General features: G+C 49.8%; 2 protein-coding genes across 2 annotated transcripts in view; one reads left to right on the plus strand and one right to left on the minus strand.

Moving 5' to 3' along the window:
* The window catches only part of SUV39H1 (suppressor of variegation 3-9 homolog 1), an 11,782-nt gene extending 130 nt beyond the window's left edge, over window positions 1–11,652 (plus strand). Inside the window, exons 2-6 of the mRNA XM_015414041.1 lie at window positions 5,671–5,816; window positions 6,240–6,905; window positions 9,661–9,807; window positions 10,127–10,256; window positions 11,369–11,652. Of these exons, the coding sequence (XP_015269527.1) occupies window positions 5,671–5,816; window positions 6,240–6,905; window positions 9,661–9,807; window positions 10,127–10,256; window positions 11,369–11,505 (1,226 nt within the window). The 3' untranslated portion in view covers window positions 11,506–11,652. The remainder of the gene's footprint in view (window positions 1–5,670; window positions 5,817–6,239; window positions 6,906–9,660; window positions 9,808–10,126; window positions 10,257–11,368) is intronic.
* Window positions 11,653–14,442: 2,790 nt separating this feature from the next.
* Window positions 14,443–23,916, minus strand: part of WDR13 (WD repeat domain 13) — a 22,791-nt gene continuing 13,317 nt past the window's right edge. Inside the window, exons 5-9 of the mRNA XM_015414039.1 lie at window positions 20,941–21,248; window positions 18,920–19,100; window positions 18,652–18,793; window positions 18,366–18,484; window positions 14,443–16,842 (exon numbers count right to left, since the gene is read on the minus strand). Coding sequence (XP_015269525.1) covers window positions 16,658–16,842; window positions 18,366–18,484; window positions 18,652–18,793; window positions 18,920–19,100; window positions 20,941–21,248 — 935 coding nt within the window. The 3' untranslated portion in view covers window positions 14,443–16,657. The remainder of the gene's footprint in view (window positions 16,843–18,365; window positions 18,485–18,651; window positions 18,794–18,919; window positions 19,101–20,940; window positions 21,249–23,916) is intronic.

Here is a 23,916-nt window from a genome sequence, read left to right on the forward strand (position 1 = left end):
GGGGGGTGGCAGCGGCAGCCGCGACCGTTAAGGGAGCCGGCGCGCGCGCGCGCGAGGAAGCCCGATCCTGTGGCGGCGCGTTGGCGGGGCCGCCGCCGCCGCCTCTCTCGCCCCGAAGGCGGGAAAGGAGGGACGTGGGGGCGGTGGGAACCAAGAGTCCGGCACAGAAGCCGCCAGGCGAGGCCGGATCTCTCCCTCGAAATGAAACCTCCGCGCGAAATAAACGCCGCCGCCGAGTCCTTCGGGGACGCTACTCTTGCCCTCAGCCGCTCCCGCGTGTTCCCCTCTGAGGCCGCCCGATGGTCCAAGGAGTGATGGTCCAAGGTCACCCCGTTAGGGCGAGAGCACGGTATCTGAACCCGGCTCTCCACGGTGCTGGTCTTAGCACTAACCACTACACCACACGGCCTCCATAAGCGCCCTTGTACCAGCCGGGTCCCATTTAATACTACTCCCCCCCCCGCGCGCGCGCTGCTCTCCACGTTTCCCTCACAACGTCTTCCCTTTGCGGAGACAATCTTCACCAGACTGACTTTTGACAAGACGGAGCCGAGTCCAGTGGCAGCTTTAAGACCAACAAAGTTTAGTTCTGGGGATAAGCTTTCGTGTGCACGCACACTTTTTCGGATAGATTCAGGTGGGTAGCCGTGTTGGTCTGAAGCAGAAGAACAAAGTTTGAGTCCTGCGGCACCTTTGAGACCAACAAAGTTTAATTCTGGGGATAAGCTTTCCTGTGCACGCACACTTCTTCTGTTAGATTCAGGTGGGTAGCCGTGTTGGTCTGAAGCAGCAGATGAAAGCTGGAGTCCAGTGGCGCCTTTAAGAGCAACAAAGTCTTGTTCTGGGTATAAGATTTCATATGCATGCACACTTCTTCAGATACAGGCGTCAGAAGAAGTGTGCATGCACACAGATTCTTATACCCAGAATAAAATTTTCCTGGTCTTAAACGTTCCACTGGACTTAAACTCTGTCATGCTGAGTTTGATCCAAGTCCAGTAGCACCTTTAGAGAGCAACAAGATTTTGGAGGTAAAAGCTTTCTAAAGTCAAAGCTCCCTTTTTCAGGTACCTGACAAAGGGAGTTTTGACTCTTGAAAGCTCATATCCCAAAATCTTGTTGGTCTCTAAGGTGCTACGGGACTCAGATCTAGTTCTTCTAATGCAGAACAACATGGCTACCCTCTGAAACTAATGCAGAGATAGGTTCTCTCAAACTTAATTTAGATTTGACACTAACTTTTTTTTAACCACTAATGCTAATCTGTTTAGGAATACTGGGGTTTGGGGGAAGATCCTTCAGCACTAAGGGAGATGGCTCATCTAGTTTAGAATATCTTCAGTCCACTTTTTGTAAAGCGCTAATTGGCTTTCTTTAACTATGACTCTTATGTTTTTGTTGGTCTTTGGGGTCTGTCAGTGGCTACTAGTCATGGTGACTGAAGGGAACTTCCAAGTTCAGAGGCACTCAACCTCTGAATCCCAATGCCAGGAGGCAGCATCAGGGGAAGGCCTCAGCCTCTATGCCTTATTGTTGGCTTTCCAGGGGAAGTGGTTGGCCACAGTGTGAGACAGGATTGGATGGACCACTGGTCAGATCCAGCAGGACTCCTCTGATCTTATGTTGCATCTGATTTATAACCTCCTGCATCCTAAGAGCTTGAGCAGATGACTATGCTAATCATAAAAGATAATCATCCCTGTCCCTTCGTCTCCACCCTTTCCTTGAACCCTCACACTAACCTTGCACCTAGTACTGTCAGTATTATGCGCTCTAAAGGAATAAATTTTCTGCGGGTGAAAGGCAATTAAAAAAAACAGTTTCCAGAGACTTTGCTAAGCTTCATGTCTGTTTGAATTGTTGGTATGTATTGGATTAATTCACCTGAGCTGCAGAATATCAAATTCATAAAGCAGGTTTGGAAGCTGGAGATCCTTTTGGTGGACGTCATTTTCTGAAAAGTGAGAAGAAATACTTAGGTTACTGGGTCTGACTAATTACTATAAATCAGCCACTAACAAACTTGCAATCCTGTTCCTGTGCATCCTTACTCAGAGGTAAATCACACTTTGTTCAAGCAGGCTTATGCTAGCTAGCTGTGCGTGGGACTGCAGCCTCAGGCTGGAAGAAGGTTTCTAACTGTTAGAATGGTGACGTTTTGCAGTTGTCCCCACGGAAGAGTTCTAGGAGGAAAATAATCAATAGGATGGACAACACGAAAAGGGGATCTTGTAATTTTCCACTTCCCCATTTGTAGTTTGTTCTGATTTTAAATCCAGCTGTTAAAAGCCTTCTGTGTGTAATTTGTTACCACACCTCTTACATGGGGTAGTATAGTGGGGTATATGTGAATTGTGTGGTGTAGCAGAGTGGATATAGTATCATATTTGGGAGACCAAGGTTTGAATCTTCACTCTGTCATGGAAGCTTGCTGGCTAATCTTTGGTCAGTCACATACCCCCTCAGCCTTACCTGCCTAACAGGGTTGTTGTGAGGATACAGTGGAGGAGAGGAGATGCTGAGGTAACGCTGCCATCATTTATTTGTACTATATTTGCTGGCACCTATATGCACATGTTGTGGTTTTAACTTTATTATTGTTTTAACGTATCTCGCTGTTTTAATATATTTATGTATACTCTGTAAGCCGCCCTGAGCCTGCCTGGCAGGGAGGGCGGGATACAAATCAAACAAATAAATAAACAATGTATGCCGTTTTGCGGGAGAAAGGAGGGAAATGAATGAAGTAAATAAAGAGTCTCCACTTAGCGTCTCTTAATCACACCAGTTTTTTGTATGAATGCTGACCTGAAGTATTTAAACTTTTCTTAGGAAAGAGGATTCTTTGGGTGTGGGTTTTTGTCGACTTCTTCCTCTTTTTTCTTGTGGGTTTGCAAATGGAGGAAACAGTGCTATTTCTTAGCATTTGAACAAGTTGGAAGAACTGATGACTCTTTGCTTGGGATGTAAAATCGGTCACACAATCTGGGTGGTGTACGGTGCTTGAATTGCCAGTGATAAGCAGCTACTGCCGTCTCCTCCTAACCTGTGTGCCAGTCCGTTAGCATTTAGTACCAGTGTGTTTGAAAGACCTGGGTTCAAACACCGTCATTGCCATGAAGCTGACTTGGTAGCTCCGGACCAGTCACACGCACTCTCAGTCTAACCCGCCTCACTGAGCTGTTGTGCGGATAAAACTAGAGAGTCACGTATGCAACTCTGAGCTTCTTGGTGGAAAAGGACTTTTATGGTTATTTTTTGGGGGCTTTATGGTTATTGCTTTGTATTGTAAGCTGACTTGAGTTCGGTAAGGTAGAAAGGTGGCTAATAAATGCTTTAAATAAATAAAAAGTAGGGATACAGATGTGCTAGATAGTAAATATTGGGTTTATGCCTATCTTGGGGTTCTGGGGTGAGCCAGCTGAGAGCCTTAACCGGAGTCAGAATTGTATGAGCACAAGTCCTGTGCTACTTTTAGCTTGGTTTTTAGAGTTCTCGCTTCACAAGAGCCAGCATAGTGTAAGGTTGATTCTCTACTGCTCCTCCACATGAAGCCTGCTGGGTGACCTTGGGCCAGTCGCCCTTCTCTCAGAACTCTTTCAGCCCCACCTGCCTCACAAGGTGCCTGTTATGGGGAGAGGAAGGGAAGGTGGTTATAAGAAGCTTTGAGGCTCTTTAGGGTAGAGAAAAGTGGAGTATAAGAGCCAACTTTTCTCCTTTCTCATTTGTATGTGTGAGTGGTCTATAAAACTGGGCTGGCTATCGACTCATCGAGGGATTCATAGCTTCCAAGTGCATGTGTATGTGAAAGAGGACAAAAGCAAACAGGAGCTGCAGATAAGTGAGGTGCTATGGTGGAAAGCTTATGGCTGGAATAAGTGGAAGGCTGGTATGGAACTGATATCTGAAAACAAATCTGGGTGTGTAACAGAGGTCTTCTAAGGCCCCAGTCACACGGGCTGGAAAATGCGGGGGGGAAGCGTGGCTGTTTGCCCCGGAACAAAGTAATGTGCGGCAGCCCGATCAGACGTCCTGTCGAGGTTCCATGGTTAGGCTGTTAGGTGCCGATCACACGGCTAGTCTGCAGTGTGGCACGGCGCGTTCACACCGGCAATTGCGCCGCGCCGCTTCCGTGGCAAACGGGATTTTTTTTTTTGTCTCACCGAAGTTTGCACATATGCATGGTCGTTTGTGTGCATCCTGTGGAGACTTTAAAAAAACACGTCCGGTTTGCAACGGGACATGGGCGGGCGCCAGACGCCACGGGTTTTCAGTGGAAACGCAATCAGACGCCCGCCCTTGCCCCGCGTTTTCCGGAAACTAGTACATCGTATGTGGTGGTTTTTTACTCCGCATCTTCAGCAACAAGCCACGGGTTAGCCACGGGTGCACTACGCTTCCCAGATGTTGCGGTGTGATCGTGCCCGGAAAATCTGCCTATCATCCGTGTCTTCAGCGTGGCAACTTCTCCGTGTGAACGGGGCCTAAGATGGCTTGCTAGAAATGTTTTATGTGCTATCCCCTGCAGCCAACCTTAGAAAAGTGCCTCTGGCACAACATCCTAGGTTTCTTTTCCCCTAATGTCCCTGTAAAGAAATGCATTCGTTGGGTATAGGTCTAACCTGCAGAGAACAGGCAGGAAGGGGGAAGTCAGTTCAGTGGCTTTCTAGCTGTGACTCAGCAACCTCTTAAGAAATGCTAATTGGTTCAGCTAAAGACAGTAGGATGGTCCAGTCTCCCCCCCCCCCCCAAGCAGGGAACAGAGATTTGGAGGCATTAAAGACTAGGACTTCAAGAAGAAACTTCTGGAGACCTTAGGAAAAGCTTCTTTGATCCAGCCTGACTTGGTCAGTGGGTATGAAAAGAGAGATGATAAAAGTCCTGGGAGCAAGGAGGGAGGTCTCTTGGGTGCTGATTCCATTGAAGCAGACAGAACGCTTAACTGAGGCTTGGAGGAGGCCGCTGTTACCATGTGCTGGCCTGGGCAGCTGAAGGAAGCTGCAAGGTAAGGGAAAACCTGTAGAGATTAGAGCATTCTAAGCTAAGGAGCCTGATAGGGCATGTATAGAGAGAGGGACAGAGGAATTGCATCTTACCCATTTCTTTTGAATCCCTTGCTCAATCTGGTGCTGTGCTAAAAGTATGCCTGTGAACATTTTCTTTTTAATAAATACTTTGTAACTTTGGATGCTGGGAGTGGTTCTCTGTACCACATAGACCTCCATCATCTTGGACACACTATTTTAAAAGGAGCACCAGGAGGAGGAAGACAGGCAGTTGGCAAGTGGTTATTCCTCTAGGGGCGGGCGCACAAGGCAATAAACTGTCCCTGTGGTGACCAGACACTGGCAAGTGGGAGACACAGGGGCAAGGCCTCAGAACTTGGAAGGTATGCTGGGAGTCCTGACCCTCCCAGCGGACAGTTCCTACAGAGGTCAGGTGGCAGTGGCGGGTTATCAGAGAGAGAGAAAAGCCTTTCCGAGTGTTGGGAAAACCTTGGAGGGCAGGGTGGAACAGGGCTTGCAGGCTGGAGCAGGCCCATTCTACCACAGGCCCCCTAGGTTAGAAGCCTGATAAGGACTAGCCAGAGAAACCATCTTTTCAAAGGCAAAACAGTGCTTATTCTACATGTTCATATCTGCTCCTTCTCCCCATTCTCATCCCCTCTAGCCTGCTCTGTTTGTTGCAAATCCAGTTGGTCCCAGCTCCAGGATTTGTGTCGCTTGGATAAAGTATGCTGCCCGTCCCTGGGCATCACCAGGAAAAACCTGTATGATTTTGAAGTGGAATATCTGTGTGACTACATGAAAGTCCGGGTGAGTTTTGCTGGCTTCCTGCAGCTTTTGCGTTATGTGACCGGGCATCCTTCTTCCTAGTTCTCAGTTGGCTGCTTCTGTACAGAGTCTCGGCATTATTTTGGGCTTTCTCTTCTTCCTCTCCCTTCACCCATCTCATTATTATTGGCCAGGCAGTACTGAAATGCAGAGCAAGTCTCCCTCTTGTGGGTGGAAATCTAAGGTTGCCACAGAAATGGAATTGTGGGGAAGGGGTGTTATGTAAGACCTGATGTAAACAGGTTTAGGGCTGCTAAATTCCACTCTGGATTCTTGGGTTCTCTCCTTGCCTTGGGGTTTCAGTGGAGATTACCGAGAGACCTTCCTTTCTGCGGACTGTTTTCAGCACTGGGAAAAGAATGTCATGTTTCAAGCTAACACTGGGCATGGTTACCTTTTGCGCAGGATGAAGAATACTACCTTGTGAAGTGGCGGGGCTACTCTGAAATGGAAAACACCTGGGAGCCTCGTAAGAACTTGCGCTGCATCAGTATCCTCAAGCAGTTCCACCGGGACCTAGAGCAGGCATTGATCCGGCGTGGAGACAAGATGAGAAAGAACTTGCGTTTGCTTGACCCAGGCATCACCAACTATCTGGTGCAGAAGGCCAAGCAACGGCAAGCCCTGCAGCAGTGGGAGTACGAGCTCAACGCCAAACGCAATCACAAGGGACGCATCATGGTAGAGAACGAAGTGGACTTGGACGGGCCTCCCCGGGACTTTGTCTACATCAACGAGTACAAGGTTGGGGATGGCATCATTCTCAACCAGGTGGCTGTGGGCTGCGAATGCCGAGACTGTCTGCTGGAAGCAGTGGGGGGTTGTTGCCCAGGGGTTTCGCACCATAAATTCGCCTATAACGAGCTGGGCCAAGTGAAGATCAAGGCCGGCATGCCCATCTATGAGTGCAATTCCCGCTGCAGCTGTGGGAGCGACTGCCCCAACCGTGTGGTGCAGAAAGGCATTCGTTATGACCTCTGCATTTTCCGGACAGATAACGGGCGTGGCTGGGGTGTGCGCACGCTGGAGAAGATCCGCAAGAACAGCTTTGTCATGGAATACGTAGGAGAGGTACGACGGGCAGGCAGGAGGCAAAAGAGGTTTACAGGTGGTGGCCCAGGATACGAGAAGAATGAAATGGAAACTGGGTTCACCTGGGAGGGAAGCCATAATGCCTCTGCACAGTAAAAACATAGGAACTTCAGTTAGTGTGAGCATAGCAAATAGTCTAATCCAGGGCTCTCAATCTTCTTGGACCTCTAGGCACGTTTGGAATGTTGAGGTAGGGCAGTGAGCACCACTATAAAATGGCTGCCACCAGAGGTGGAGCCAAGAACATATACAACAAAGGAAAGGGGATGGGGAATATAAATACACAGATGAGGCCCAAGGTTGTGTGTGTGTACACACACAGAAATATGACTAATGGTGGAAAGGGAAGATCCTGTTCACAGGGTTCTGGATCCTTCTCCAGGGACTGAATGGAAAGATCCAGGTGAAAAGCCCCTTTAGTTCTGTGAATGTATCTAGTCAGTGGTTGTACTTATACCCATCTACTTTCTTGAAGCACACGGAAATGCTTGCATGTACCCACCACAGGTGCCACACTGGGGGACCCTGGTCTAGTCCATGGTTGGAGTCCCATCAGAGACAGTGTTCATGAAATGCCAGCTGAGAAGACCACTTTATCAGAGACCAGAGGGATATTGGGAAGATGATAGGATAGACAGGCAGGGCTGCGAGGACTAAGCACGTGACAGAGTCCCCTGACGACTTTGTTATGTGGTTAATGAAGGAATGCACTGACGGAGTGGGAGCTTCCCTGTTAACAATGTGTGTACATTGGCTGTTCCCATTCTTCATTTTATCTAAATAATTGCAGCCAGTCCTTCGAATTCCAGGGCCAGTGTAAACAGAGAGAAGTGTTTGGCCTTCTTGCTAACTCAGGTGGGGCCATTAGCCAGGAAGCTCCAGGAAGAAAGGAAAAGATACTGGATGAATTTTTCTTGTCAGCACGCTGAACGATGCATATAATGCTCCCACAAATACTTCTGTTTCCTTAAAATCTCAATTTTATCTCCCCCCTTTCCATCATAAACTGCTGCTGCTCAGTCCAGAAGTCACTGTATCTTAGAGTAAGAGATCACTGAGCACTATCAGAATTAAGATAATCTTCTATTATGTTTGCAGATAGCTGCTTTATAAAACGTCTAGTACATACCACCATCAATAAAGAGGCAATAATGGGGAAAATTCCACCTAATGCTTGTTAGAACAGAACTTGCTTCACACAGCGAAAGGTTCACATCAATAGTGAGATACTTTTGAACCATCCACTGAACGTCTTCAGCCCAAAGACCCTTGAGTGGGGGGGTAAAAATCTCATAAAAGAAGATGTACTCTGCCATAAGTCACTGTAGGGACAACTTCAAAGTTTCTTGGAAATTTAAGGAATCACTTGGCAACTTCTCTACTATGGTGAGAATAGCTTTAGGTTTGTAAATAGAGAACTCTTAATCTGCCACATGAACTTAATCAGAGCATTTGAATGTTAATGGAGATGCTTGTTGAAGATATTTTTTTTTCTGCCATCAAGTCAGAGCCGACCGGTGGCAATCCCATAGGGTTTTCAAGGCAAGAGATGTTCAGAGGTGGTTTGCCATTGCCTGCCTCTGCATAGGAAAATCCTGGATTTCCTTGGTGGTCTCCTATCCAAGCACTAATCAGAGCCGACCCGGCTTAGCTGCAAAAGTCTGATGGGACAAAGCTAGCCTGGGCTATCATAGAATCATAGAGTTGGACGGGGCCGCACAGGCCATCCATGGCAAGTGTTTGTCCATCCTCTGCTTGAAAGCTGCCAGTGAGGACAAGGTCACCATCTCCATAGGCAGCCAGTTCCACTGCTGAATTACTCTTATTGTAATTTTTCCCCTATAATATCCAGCTTGGTACCTTTCTGCCTGTAATTTAGACCCTTTATTATGAGTGCTACTCTTTGCTGTCAACAGGAACAGCTCTCTGCCCTCCTCTGTGTGAGCCAGTTTGGAGTGGTGGTTAAGTGCACGGACTCTAATCTGGGAGAACCGGGTCTGATTCCCCACTCCTCCACTTGCGCCTGCTGGGTGACCTTGGGCGAGCCGTAGCTCTGATGAGAGCTGTTCTTGAAAAAGAGCAGTTTCCATCAGAGCTCTCTCAGCCCCACCTACCTCACAGGGTGTCTGTTGTGGGGAGGGGAAGGGAAAGGAGTTTGTAAGCCACTCTGAGACACCTTTGGGTTGTGAAGGGCGGGGTATAAATCCAATCTCTTCTTCTTCAGCCTTTCAAATACTTAGCAATCATGTCCAGTGTTCCCTCTAAGCTGAGTTAGTGTGAGCTAGCTCACAGTTTTTTAGCCTCCGGCTCATGCATTTTTGTCTTAGCTCAGGAAGGACAGCTCCAGAGCAAACTGATTCATGCAGGAGCCAAATCACTTGCTCACAACTTTAATGCTAGTAGCTCACGAAGTAGAATTTTTGCTCACAAGACTCCGCAGACTAGAGGGAACACTGATCATGTCCCCCCTCAATGTCCTCTTCTGCAGACTGAACATTCCCAAGTCCCTCAGCTTCTCCTTGTAGGGCTTGGTCTCCAGGTCAGGGCTTGCTGAAGAGAGAACTAAAATATTAGGATATGTGTCTATGGCTATACAAAGCACAGAGGCAGGCAGAGGATCAGTAGAAGAAATGGTTACGGAAATATAGGGAACTGAAAGTGTCGTTCGCAGAAGTGTGCTAAGGAAACAGAAACGTCCCTTTTGCATCCTGTGTTCACTGTCCTTCTCTCCCAGATCATCACATCAGAAGAGGCAGAGCGACGGGGCCAGATCTATGACCGGCAGGGTGCCACTTACCTGTTTGACCTGGACTATGTAGAGGACGTATATACGGTGGATGCTGCCTACTATGGCAACATTTCGCATTTTGTCAATCACAGTGTGAGTAGAGAGGGTCACAATGGGGGGGGGGGGCGCATTTCCTTAACATGGTATTGGTGGAAAAAAACTGTCAGACTGCAGCCAACTTAGGGCGACCCCCACAGTGTTTTCTAGGCAAGAGGTGGTTTGCCATCGCCTGCCTCTGCGTGGCAATCCTGGACTTCCTTGGCAGTCTCCCACCCGAGTACTAACCACGGCCGACCCTGATTAGCTTCCAAGATCTGATAAGATCGGGCTAGCCTGGCCGATCCAGATTAACATACCATCTTAATTCAGGATTTGATTTGAGTTCTCCTCTCCGTTGTTATCTGCTTTCCAGTGTAACCCCAACCTCCAGGTGTACAACGTCTTCATTGAAAACTTGGACGAGCGGCTGCCGCGCATTGCCTTCTTCGCCACTCGCTCGATCCGTATTGGGGAGGAACTCACCTTTGACTACAACATGCAAGGTAAACTGCAGAAATTTGGAAGGGCCTTGGGGCCTGTCACAGTTTGTGCAATGCAGTTTGGGTTGCAAGGGTTAGGACACGAGGGTCCTGTTGAACTATTTTTTAAAAGTTAGATTTTGTCTGCGTTGAAACACTGTATTTGTAACTTAACTGTGGCATCTTCTATGTAAGTGCCGGGTAATTAGAAAGCATTCATGTGAGACCCAGCGTGGTTAAGAGTGGCAGGCTCTAATCTGGAGAACCAGGTTTGATTGCCCACTCCTTCATGTGAAGCCTGTTGAGTGACCATGGGCCAGTTATCATTTTCTCTGAACATTCTCAGAAGGGAGAGGCGGACATAAATCGCTTCAAGACTCCTTAGGGCAGAGAAAAGCAGGATATAAAAACCAACTCTTAAGAACATAAGAACATAAGAGACGCCAATGTTGGATCAGGCCAAAGGCCCATCTAGTCCAACACTCTGTGTCACACAGTGGCCAGAAATACCAGGTGCCTTCAGGAGGTCCACCAGTGGGGCCAGGACATTAGAAGCCCTCCCACTGTTGACCCCCCCCCCAAGCACCAAGAAGAGAGAGCATCACTTGCCCCAGAGCCCCTATCTATACCTTGTGGCTAATAGCCACTGATGGACCTCTGCTCCATATGCCTATCTAACTCTTCTTCCTCATTATGACAGGTCACTGTTAAAGGAAGCAGGGCATTGCTAGAGCACAGTCTGTTGGGGCGAATAAATAACTGTGCTATCAGGGACCATCTGCTGGGAGCTGTAATATTTATTTTCATTTATTTACTTGCTCAATCTATGCCCCACTTTTCTCCCCAGTGGGACTCAGGGTGGCTTACATCATTCTCCTTTCCCCCATTTTATTCTCAAACAACCCAGTGAGACAGGTTAGGCCAAGAGTGTGCCAGCGGCCCACGGTCACACGGCAAGCTTCCATAGTGGAGTGGGGATTTGAACCCGGGTTTCCCGGATCGTAGTCCGACACTCTATTCACTACACTATGCTGCTGTGTATGATGGCAGGTATGGTACAAAATAAGTGTTTCTGGCTCCAGTATTGATTCCACACCTGTCTGCCCCTTCTCTCATCCCCCCCCCCTCCTGCACAGTGGACCCGGTAAATGCAGAGAGCACACGGATGGACACTAATTTTGGTCTCATGGGAGGCCTGACTGGCTCCCCAAAGAAGCGGATGCGCATTGAGTGTAAGTGTGGCATGGAGTCCTGCCGAAAATACCTCTTCTAGTTTCTTGGCAGTTTTGCTTGGGAGACGTCTGGCCACGCTTGAACTGGAAGGCAAAGAGATGAACTGGCAGCTGCTGCAAAATGGCCATCTAAGAATGACCGTACCTGCTTAAGAAAACGGATGAGCGGGACTGTGAACGACATCAGCGGGCAGTGACCCGCATCTGTTGTGCTGCCCTGCCTCCACTTAACGGCTTCTCATTGCCAAGCAGGAGTATTCTAATGGTATGCGAGGGACTTTTCAATACGCAGGTGATTAAATTGACTTGTTGGACTTGCTGCTGAGATGCTGGCTACAAGGACAACAGCCTAGGATGGATCGTAAATCTGCCAGGGGTGTCTTCTCCACATCAGTTTATTATTAGGAAGGCTTGATTGCAGGTGCCGTGGGGCAGAGAACACTGGCTAATTTCTTGGTTGCGGTTTACTAAAGAGATAGAAGGTCTGGCTTTCTAAAGGGCAAGCGCTTACTGGTTGCCTTACAGAGAGATGGAAAACCGCCCCCCCCCCGCCACTTGGTTTTTAATGGATTTGGCAGGGCGCAAGCTCTGCATTACCTCAGTGTGCTACATACAACTGCTGTCCATCTCTGTTCATTCACAGAAACTCCTTTCAGCATAGCGCAGTTTCCAAGATAATTTGTACTTGAAGTCGCACTTATTGCCTATCTCAGAGTTGTCCTATGCAAACAGACAAGCCATCGTCACCTCTCTTAACTAATGTATTTTTACCCCCCTAAAGGGACATTTTTTTTAAAAGCGCATTTGTGGGAGTGCAGGGCAAAGAATCTGGCAGCTAGAGGCAGCTGTGTTTTGGGAGCTGCAGCAAAGCTTCTGACCGTTGGTTGATGGACTTAATTAGATCGTTGGTTTCTCTATTCTGTTGGATTCTTCATTCTGTTTGCAAATTAACACTTTGTATCGTTTCTTTTAAAAAAAACACCAAAAAACAAAACTCGGATGGTTTGACGTATGATTGTGTATGGAGAACGGGAACTGGAAGCAGTTTCAAACCTAGCAAGAGGAAGGCGAAGTGGAGGCTGGCTAACATTTGAGGAAATCGTACCCGGGACTCAGAGCTTTCACATCCTTGCTGCATATTTTACTGGCCTCTGATTACTGGGAAAAAGGGGTGGGTGTTACAGAGGGCGTTGCATTTCTGTTCGACTTATAGAACACATATAGAGAGCCAGTTTGGTGTAGTGGTTAAGTGTGCGGACTCTAATCTGGGAGAACCGGGTTTGATTCCCCCACTCCTCCACTTGCACCTGCTGATGTGACCTTGGGTCAGTCACAAGCTCTGGCACAGCTGTTCCTGAAAGAGCAGTTTCTGTCAAGAGCTCTCTCAGCCCCACCCACCTCACAGGGTGTCTGTTGTGGGGAGGGGAAGGGAAAGGAGTTTGTAAGCCGCTCTGAGACTCCAAGTGAAGTGCGGGGTATAAATCCAATCTCCTCCTCTTCCTCCTCCACATGAAGCTCCCTAGTAGTGAATAAGACCATTGGACCCTCAAGGTTAGTCAGACTGGCAGTGGCTCTTCAGGTACTCATGCAGAGGTCTTTCTCATCATCTTCCACCTGATCCTCTTAGACAGAGATGCCAGGGATTTAACCTGGGACCTTGTGCATGCCAAGTACATACTCTACCAGGGGCCCTACCTTAAGTTAGGCTTTCTTTCCTTCTCTGCCCTGAAGAACTAATGAAAAGATATTCCCACATTTCAGGATGTAGGTGAATAATGATGGGACATCTCTGGGTTGTAGCTCCTGTAAGTAGAGAGCTAATGGAGAACGAGCTGCTCCTATACTAGGTTTTAAAAGGTAAAGGTTCCCTTGCCTGAAAGCCAGTCGAATCCGACTCTAGGGTTGCGGTGCTCATCTCCGTTTCAAAGCCGAAGAGCCAGCGCTGTCCGAAGACGTTTCCGTGGTCATGTGGCCGGCGTGACTAAACACCAAGGCGCACGGAACGCCTTCCCACCGAAGTGGTCCCTATTTATCTACTTGCAATTTCTTGCTTTCGACCTTGGTTGGCAGGAGATACTAGGTTTTAATGGTGTTGAATTAGAAAAAAATAGTTAGTGGCCACTGAGGAGAAGACGTTCCCGGAAGGGCTTAACATGGCTGTCCCTTCTGCACTGCAAGACGCAGAACTACTCTTCACAGTGCTGCTCATTTTCAATGCTGAAGGTTAAACAGAAGTTCTTCTATGCCATCTATATTTTCCACTGGTTATAAGCAAGTGCAAATTGTGGCTTTCATATGAGGGGAATCTAGCTCAGGAGTCCCCAAGCTTTTCAAGCCTGCGGGCCCCTTTGGAATTCTGACACAGGGCAGTGGGCACAATCACACAGTGGCTGCTGGAGGAGGCAGTGCCAACCACAGAATGTCAGAGAGCAAGGTTATATATAACCAGAACCAACAGGCTGAAATATAAAGAGTTTTCGGCTAAACGGTAGGAAGAACTTCCTGACAGTTAGAGCGGTTCCTCGGTGGAACAGGCTTCCTTGGGAGGTAGTGGGCTCTCCTTTGGAGGTTTCCAAGCAGAGGCTAGATGTCCATCTGACAGCAATGCGGATTCTGTGAATTTAGGCATATCGTGAGAGGGAGGGCAGGAAGGGTTGCCTCAGTGCTTAGTTCTCATGGCCTTTTCTTACACGCTTAGGGAAATGTCGATCGCCACTCTGGGGTCAGGAAGCCATTTTTCTCCAGACCAGTTTGGCTGGGGATCCTGGAGGATTTTTGTCATCTTCTGGGCGTGGAAGAGTGGTTAATTGGGGTGTGTGTGGGGGGGTGTTTGTGAACTTCCTGCATTGTGCCGGGGGCTGGACTAGATGACCCTGGAGGTCCCTTCCAACTCTATGATTCTAAACACTAATAGTACCTCTTCAAAATTTCAGACAGAAGCTCTGTTTAACACGATGTCTTTTAATTTGCACAGCCAATCAGAAGCCCTCCTGTGCAAAAGCCTCACCTACCCCTGCCCACTTTCCAAAAGCACTTGGAGGGTACCAGGAAAGGTGTTGGTGGGTCCCATGGCGCCGAAAAGCACCACACCGGTGACTGCTGACGTAGCTAGCTGCTTAGAGTGAGTAACGTGGAGCTGCTGTGGTCAACGGGCAGAGATTCGCTAGGTGACATCTTCTGTTGAGAATTTATCCTAACGAGAGGGAGCCGTCCAAGGAAAAAAAGCAGCAGCCAAACTTCATGCCAGCGGCACAAGCAGTCCACCATCAGTGGCCTGTCGTGACCAGGTCCATGTTCTTTAGAACTCGTCCTGCATGTCTATCTCATTTTGGTCAACTTCTTCCCTGCTTCTGTGAACCGGAACTGGCCCTGGTACCAGGTTTTTTGAGTGCTAGTCGCTCAAGATCTCAGAGTACCAAAACTGTAGACTCCTACAGGTAGTACACAATCCACTTATGCGCTTAATGTTTTGCAGTGATAGAACATGCCACAGCAAGAATAGGCTCATAGCCTTCTTGGGGGGGGGGAGGAAATACCCCTTATCATTGGTCAAATTGACATCAATTTATTTTTAAAAATTAGGATTCAGGTAAACTGCCCTTTGCAATTCATTAGAAACGCAGCCGTCTCATCTGCATAAATGAGACTGTGGGAAATTAGTTTTAGGATTCCTATGCTATTTTGAACTGTCCCTTTACAGTTTGATCTCCATTATTCGTGCCCTCGCCCCTGCAAATAATTTCCTGGAGCTGGAACGATTACATGGCTTGTTACAAACATCAGTTACAAACATCAGTTCACCGCCATTAGTACGTTGTCATAATTCTCTTACCTGTAACATCACAGCTCTCAGCCTTGCAAGAGGCTTTGCACCTTGCTTTAAACCCTAAAGATGTATCTAGCTTGTACTTCAACTGATATTGGTCTCTCTGCTGATCTCGCACTTAAAAGGGAGTTTAGAAATATCCCTTATTTAATTAGATTTTAAGCATCTGGACGCCTCTCTGAAAAACCGGAACAAGTCACCTTTCCCAGTGCTGCAGTGCTTACTGAAACTTAGATCCTTTTCCCCTGGTTCACGCTAGAGAAAAACAAAACGGTAGGGAAGACACTACCACACCCACAATACAGAGACGTTTCATTACAACTTGCCCCCGACCCCTTATTACAATGCTATACATGCCATACGGCACACGACTATGTTTTCCTCATACAGCTTCCACAGCAGCTTAATAAACTCGGCTTCGTCCGTGTTTAGACCCAGGCTGCCAGGAGCGTCTGTCCTTCCATACAGCTGCCAAGGGTATCCCAGCCGCAGCTTGGGTGAACTCCGCAACCCCCAGCAACAGCAGCAGCATTCCAAACTGTCAGGACTTGCTTCTTCGTAGCACTAGCTTAGGCCTGGTGTTAACCTTCTCCTTTCAGTAAGGGGGAAGACATTCAATCACTGGAAGTTTGCCGCCAAGAGACATGGTGGAAAAAGAGTCAAGGAACTGGGATTTTCTCATGCTAAGTCGGGAGTTAGAACTTCAGATGTCTGCAAGCCCCGAAACGTAGATCTTGCCAGCTAATCCTGAGACGACAGCTCAGTCTGGAACCTGATGGAGGCAAGAAAATTGGTCCTCAGTATAATACGGAGACTGGTGCTTTCGTGTTGCTTGTGACAGGACCTGGCTTTTCTGGAAGGAACTGGGTAACCAAAGCTGTTTCACAGAGCAGGCTGTACGTAGAACGGTGACCATCAGACCCCACCCGCACAAGTCGGAAGTCCCGTGGTTCCAGATCCTCTCTTGTCAACTAACAGCCAGAGGTCTACCAACCCCTTTTCAGCAGACAGCGCTGACAGTTGTAGCTGCCGTCAAAAGGAGAGAACATCCAGGAAAAGTCACTGATGAAAGGAAACCGTGCACGAAAGGAAGGACGTGGCATGTAGTCTTTTGATTCCCCTTCCGCCTGTACAAAGCTCCGCTAACTGAAAAGCAGGGAAGCAATGACTGCTATTTCAGTGCAGCAATAGGCTCAGTGTTTTTCCTATGTGCAGGGGGTGCAAAATTAACCAGCGAGAGGAAGAAGAAAGCCAGGCCCGTCTGTTCCTTTTCAGGGCTCCGGACTGCCGTTCTGTCGCTTCCTTCCACAACCCATCCAGTACGTGTACTCATCTCCACCTGCTGGAGGAGGGGAGGAACGGGTTTGCTATTTCTGTTCTCTCCTCCATACGATGACCATCCCTTTTGCATCGCTGGAGGCCAGCAGGCTCTCGTCACAGTTAAAGCTGACGTCCAGCACAGCGGCGCTGTGACCCTGCAGCTTGTTCACGATGGCCTTGGTAGCACGCTCCACGTCGAAGAAGTAGACGCACATGTCTTCGCTGCCGGTCACTAAAAAGAAAAGGGGGGGAGTTATTAGAGAGGCTCTCTCTGTAGCTATAATGGGGGAAAGTGCCATCAAGTTGCATCCGACTTGAGGTCACCCCGTAGGCAACAGACAGACAAAGTAGTTTGCCATTGCCTGCCCCTGTGTAGCAACCTTGGGCTTCCTCAGTGGTCTCCCGTGCAAGTACCCATCGGGGCTGACCCTACTTAGCTTCTGAGATCTGATGAGATGCAGCCTGGTACCATCCAGGTCGGGGTCTCTATAACCACAGGCCCCTCACAACAGGGGAGAGTGCCTTTTCTACCCTTTACCATTAGTCCCGGCTGCCGTTTGGAAAGGAGAAGCGGTAGACGGGCTTGGCAAACCACAGGGAATCCCACGAACAGATGAAGCGGCCGGATACTGAATCAGACCCCTCGGTCCATCAGAGCCAGCATGGTCTACTCAGACTGGCAGCGGCTCTCCAGGGCCTCAGGCCGAGGTCCTTCTCATCACTTCTACAACCTGATTCCTTGAGGCAGTTTGGTGTAAGAGAGCCAGTTTGGTGTCGTGGTTAGGAGCGCAGACTCTAATCTGGAGAACCGGGTTTGATTCCCCCACTCCTCCACACACAATTGCTGGCGTGACCTTGGGTCAGTCGCAGTTCTCTCAGAGCTGTTCTCTCAAGAGCAGTCCTTGAAGGAGCTCTCTCAGCCCCACCTCCCTCACAGGGTGTCTGTTGTGGGGAGGGGAGGGGAAGGGAAAGGAGACTGTAAGCTGCTCTGAGACTCCAAGTGAAGGGTGGGGTACAAACCCAATCTCTTCTTACTGGAGACGCTGGGGACTGAACCTGGCAACCTTCCGCATGCCAAGCAGATGGTCTACCCCTGAGCCACAGCAACTCCCCAGATCCCAGGATCTAAAGCAACTGCCCTCCACCCCCTCTGTGATGAAAGGTTAGGCCCACTGGTATCATAAGAACATAAGAGACGCCAATGTTGGATCAGGCCAAAGGCCCATCCCGTCCAACACTCTGTGTCACACAGTGGCCAGAAATACCAGGTGCCATCAGGAGGTCCACCAGTGGGGCCAGGACATTAGAAGCCCTCCCACTGTTGGCCCCCCCCCCCAAGCACCAAGATGACAGAGCATCCCTTGCCCCAGAGCCCCTATCTATACCTTGTGGCTAATAGCCCCTGATGGACCTCTGCTCCATATGCTTATCTAATTCCCTTTTGAAGCCATTCCATGCTTGTAGCAGCCACCACCTCCTGTGGCAGTGAATTCCATGTGTTAATCACTCTTTGGGTGAAGAAGTACTTCCTTTTATCTGTTCTAACCCGACCGCTCAGCAGTTTCACGGAGTGCCCATGAATTCTTGTATTGTGAGAAAGGGAGAAAGGTACCTCTTTCTCTACCTGCTCTTTCCCATGCATAATCTTATAAACCTCAATCATGTCACCCCTCAGCTGTCGTTTCTCCAAGCTAAAGAGCCCTAAGCGCCCTAACCTTTCCTCATAGGGAAAGTGTTCCAACCCTTTGATCGTACCAACACAAGCTCCTTGCCGGAAGGACATCAGCGGGCAGAAGATGCTGCGGACCGGGTGGGAGCTCTGCTGTATCTGGAAGCTCCTCTTAAGCTGGAGTGTCCCTTCGTTGTCCACTACCCTGTCGAGGGGGGGAAAGCAGCAGAATCGGATGGCGAACAGAACCTGTGGCTGGTCATCACGTATCCCACCCGCTAAGACCAGGGGGCTTTTCAGCGCTGTCCGCGTAGACAATAATGAGACTTAAGCGTCACTGCCGGCAGAGCGGCGCCTCGTCAGGACTCTCACCTATACAGCAGCAGCTTGTTAATGCAAGCGTTGATGAGGAGGGAAGGGTCCCGTGCCTCTCGGCTGATCCAGGAGCGGGCCGAGATGCTGGTGATAGAGCTGCCCTCGTTCACCACCAGGCGCTTGGCCTTGGTCAGTTTTCCTTTGGGGAGGGGGGGAAAGAGAAGCAGAGAGCTGCGACCGTGTGGCCAAACGGGGCCTCGCTCGACCTCCTCACCCCTGCCGAGTGCCCTTCCCCCCCCTGCCGCAGGGCCCACTCAAGACTTACCTGTCGCCATGTCGAAGATGAAAGAAAATATGCTGCCCCTGTCGTCTCCCGCCCAGAGGATCCGTCCGGGGGAGTCGAAGGAGAGGGAAAGGACCCGGCCCGTGAGCTTGCTGGAGCCTCCTTTCACCTTCTTCCCCGTGGAGATGTTCACCACGTGGAGGTTGTGCTTTCCGTTCCCCACCTTGTGGGCGAGAGAAAGATCTCCGTCTCATACTGCCGCATAAAGCAGGGGACGGAGAACGGAAAAAAACACATGCCCTTCCGGTCTCATTTCTGCCCCTTCACTGGGGAGCTGGAACACCCGGAAGGGGGAAGGGCTTCCATAGGTGACGCGCTTCCTTCTCGCCTCCCTTCCCACACCTGCAAAAACCGAGCGGCTAGACCAATTGGCCTGGATCCTTTCAGAGGGGAGCCACGCGGGTCTGCGGCAGAAGAACAGCCAGATCTAAGCCCAGAAGCACCTTATAGTCCAACAAGATCTTGGGGGAATAAATGTTTTGGGAGTTGAAGCTTCCTTTGTCGGTGTGAAGAAATATGATTTTCCCGGGGGAGGGGGGTTTGAGAGGAGTAAAACCTCCCCTTTTGCGTTTTAACAGGATTTTTTTCCTCTGGGCAGAGAACAGGCGGGGGAGGGGGGAGTCTGTGCAATTGCTTTCCAGGCGTACCTCGGCGCACCTTCGTTAAAATGCTAACAGATCTATCAGAAGAGATAATGGGCGGGGCAAGATCTCCCCCTTCCTCCTAGTAGGGAACAGAGTTTTGGAGGGATAAAATCTAGGCAGTCTTTAGGAAGGAGTTTCCAGGAAACGCCTGTTTGACCCCACACGACCTGGTCAGTGGGATAGGATAAAAACTCCTTGCCCCAGGAAGGAGGCTCTCTCTTCCTTGGGTGCTGCATCTCTGAGTGCACACAGATCTCTCCTCTGGGCGGGCGGGCACTGCCCATGTGCTTGCCTCAAGAGCTGGAGCAAGCTGCAAGGTAATGGTAACTTTGCAGAGACCTAGAACTCCTAAGCTAAAGAGGCTGACCTGTATCTTAACAACTGATTGGGCATGTATAGAGAGAGGGACAGAGTGTATTTGCGCTTTACCTATTTTTTATCCCTTGCTCAGTTTGGTGCTGTGCTAAAAGTACGGTTGTAAACATCTTTTTAATAAATACTTCATAACGCTGGATGCTGGGAGTGGTCCTCTGTACCACATAGACCTTCATTGTCTTAGACATGCTGTTTTAAAAGAAGCACCAGGAAGGGGGAAGCCAGGCAGTCGGCAAGTGGCCATTACTCTAGGGGCACGCAAGGCTGTAAACTGTCCCCGTGGTGACCAGGTGCCGGGCAGCAGGAGACACAGAGGCAGGGCCTCAGAACTTGGAAGGAAAGCTGGGATTCCTGACCCTCCCCGTGAGCAATTCCATACAGAGGTCAGGTAGTGGTGGTGGACTGCCCTGACAGTGGAAGAAAAGCCCCTCCAGGTGTGGAGAAACACCTGGGAGGGCAGGGTGGAATGGGGCCACCAGGCCAGAGCAGTCCCATTTTGCCACAGTCAAATACCTGATCTTTATCTGAGGAAGAGAGCCTTGACTCTTGAAAGAAGAAGAAGAGTTGGATTTATACCCCACCCTTCACTCGAAGCCTCATCTCAGAACGGCTTCCCTTCCTCTCCCCACAACAGACCCCCCCTGTGAGATCAGTGGGACTGAGAGAAAAGCTCTGAGAGAACAGCTCTGGGAGAACTGTGACTGACCCAAGGGTCAACCAGCTGGCTGAATGTGAAGGAGTGGGGAACCAAGCCCAGTTCTCCCAGATTAGAATCCGCCACTCTTAATCATTACACCAAACTGGCTCTTGTTGGGTCTCTAAAGTGCTCCTGGACTTGAAGTTAGCTGTTCCAATCCGGATTCTAAGGTGCTGATGTTAAGCCAGAGAAAGCCTCCAAATCACAAAGGCCCAATATATTTTTGTTCATCGCCCGCTGGTAGAAAACGATCATCACCTCCAGCCGAGGCTCTTCTCTTTACTCACCACTGTGAGGTTGTTGTTCATCGGCTGGAACGTGCAACAGAGCAGCTCCGACGCGTCCGGATCCGGTATCTCCCGGATGCACTTGCCGTCCTCGGTGGCCCAGATGCGCATCGTGGCGTCGAGCGAAGTGGAAACGATAATGTCATTGGAGAGCGACCAGGCAAAGTCGGAGACGCCGCGGCTGTGTCCCTTCAGCACCCGCAGCACCACCGGAGGGGTGGGCACCAGCTGGCATACAGAAATGGTGCCGTCCAGAGAGCAGCAGGCGAGGAGGTGCTTGTCGTCGTTGGCAAACTGAACCTTGGGCACTGGGGAGGAAGGAGAGGGGGGGAGGAATAGTCAGCTGGCTGTGGACAGAACCACCCCTCCGAGAGGGTGGGAATCTCCCAGACCTCTAAATCGCACTCCAGGAACGAGCAGCCGTTTGTGCCAGGCACCGCCCAGAATGGGCTTCCCTTCCTATTGATTTTATAAATTCGATTTCTAAACCACCCTCCCCCCTACTTGGGGCTCAGGGCAGTGTAAAATACTCGAAGGGGGTACAATCATAAGCATTTAACACAAGTTAGAAACAATGAAACAGTTACAGTGACCATTCCAGATGGTGTCTGAATCAGATTTCTTGCCCCGGGGGGGAGAGAAGAAGAGATGGGATTTATACCCTGCCCTTCACTCGGAGTCTCAGAGCGGCTTACAAACTCCTTTTCCATCCCCTCCCCACCACAGATGACTTGTGAGGTAGGCGGGGCTGAAAGAGCTCTTTCGAGGACTGCTCTTTCAAGGACAGCTCTGACAGAAACTATGGCTTGCCCAAGGTCATCCGGCAGGTGCAAGTGGAGGAGTGGGGAATCGAACCCGGTTCTCCCAGATTAGGGTCTGCGCATTTAATCACTACACCAAAAAAGGAAGGCCAAGCTAAATGAAAGCCATTGCCGTCCTCAACGGTAGGCCTTGTGGAACTGATCTAGGTCCTGCAGGGCCCGGATGCCATTTGGCAGAGAGCTCCACCGGGGCTGAGCCGGGGCTGAGAAAGCCCTGGCGTCTGGTTGAGGACCGCCGGATATTTTTCAGGCCAGGGATCACCAGTAGATTTTCCTCTGCTGAGCGCAGTGCTCTTCGGGGGGTACGTTGGTCCCAGACCGTTTAGGGCCTTAAAGGTTAATGCCAAAACCTTGAATCTGATCCAGTTTCAGTAGATTTTCCTCTACTGAGCGCAGTGCTCTTTGGGGGGTATGTTGGTCCCAGACCGTTTAGGGCATTAAAGGTTAATGCCAAAACCTTGAATCTGATCCAGTTTTCAACCTGTAGCCAGTGCAGCCGGCGAAGCACGGGTTGGATATGTGCTGTTAATGGGGTTCCAGTGAGAACCCGAGCTGCTACATTCTGGGCCAGTTGCAACGTCCGGGTCAGTCTCAAGGGTTGCCCTGCATAGAGCGAGTTACAGTAGTCTAGCCTCGAGGTGACCGTTGCATGGATTACTGTGGCTAGGTGGCAGTAATGACCCCGGTTTCCCCAAGGAATGTTTAAGTAGTACTGTGGGGAAGGGAGGGACCATCCTATGCTTCTTGAACAGCGCCCGGCAGTACTGAACTGTACTTACTGGTTGCGGCATATAGGGACTCTCCCAGCCTTCCACTTCTCATAGCTTTCACTGCCACCCCGCGAATAATAACCATCCAGCCTTGTTAGCGTGTGGCAGTGCTCTCTCTAAGGTGAGCTAGTGAGAGCTAGCTCACAGTTTTTTAGCCCCCCGGCCCACACATGGTGGCTCAAGTGGTTAAGACGCTGAACTGCAGGCTGTGGAAGGTCGGTAGTTCAGCAGTTCGAGACCCGAGTGTGCCCAATGACGGAGTGAGCTCCCGTCTCTAGTTCCAGCTCCTGCCAACCTAGCAGTTCGAAAGCAAGAAATTGCAAGTAGATAAATAGGTACCACTTCGGTGGGAAGGTAACAGCGTTCCGTGCGCCTTGGTGTTTAGTCATGCCCGCCACATGACCACGGAAACGTCTTCGGACAGCGCTGGCTCTTCGGCTTTGAAACGGAGATGAGCACCGCAACCCTAGAGTCGGATTCGACTGGCTTTCGAGCAAGGGAAACCTTTACCTTTACCTTTTTACCACACGTGGGATGGGATCGGGCTAGCTTGGCTCATCCAGGTCAGGGCCCTTTTTGTCTAACCTCAGGCAGGAGGGCTCCAGAGCAAACTGATTTATGCAGCCGCCAAATCGCCCGCTCACAACTTTAATGCCAGCAGCTCGCAAAGCAGGGTTTTTGCTCACAAGACTCCATCGGTTGGTGGTGGCAGAAAATGCCCTCAAGTCGCGGCTGACGTAAGGCAACCCTTCACGGGGTTTTCAGGGCAAACGATCAGCAGAGATGGTTCGCTACTGCCCGCCTCTGCCCCTCGGTTTCCTGGGTGGCCTCCCACCCAAGTCCCAACCACGGCCGACCCTCCGTAGCTTTCGAGATCTGATGGGAATCGGCCAGCCTGGCTCACCCAGGTCAGGGTCCTTGTTAGCTACCAACCTTGTATCATCCTCTGCAAAGAAAGACCTTCGTGTCCTGTGTCCCGTTCCCCGCCCCCCGGCTCGCCCTGTGCATGCCACGAACATGACCTGATTCTCCAAAAGGGGAGGTGCTTCTTTTTATTTATTTAATTCAATTTATACCCCGCCCTCCCCACAATGCGGGCTCAGGGCGGCTTACAAGTGGCAAACGCCAATATAAAACAACTTTAAAGACATTTATAAATCCCACAATACAAAAGCATTCATAACAATCAAAGACTAGAGTGCTCTAGATGTTCAACATAATATCAGATGGCATTTTTATAACTGTTCAGCCTCATCTGCTCCAATGACTGATGTTCCCCTCATCCAGGGCCAGGTAGAGATGGAATTATTCGGTCTGCTCCAATGACTGATGTTCACCTCATCCAGGGCCAGGTAGAGATGGAATTATTCGGTTAGCTCACCCAC

This window comes from Gekko japonicus, unplaced genomic scaffold (assembly GCF_001447785.1).
Source record: "Gekko japonicus isolate JY-2015 unplaced genomic scaffold, Gekko_japonicus_V1.1 scaffold2921, whole genome shotgun sequence".
NCBI classification, from domain to species: domain Eukaryota; kingdom Metazoa; phylum Chordata; class Lepidosauria; order Squamata; family Gekkonidae; genus Gekko; species Gekko japonicus.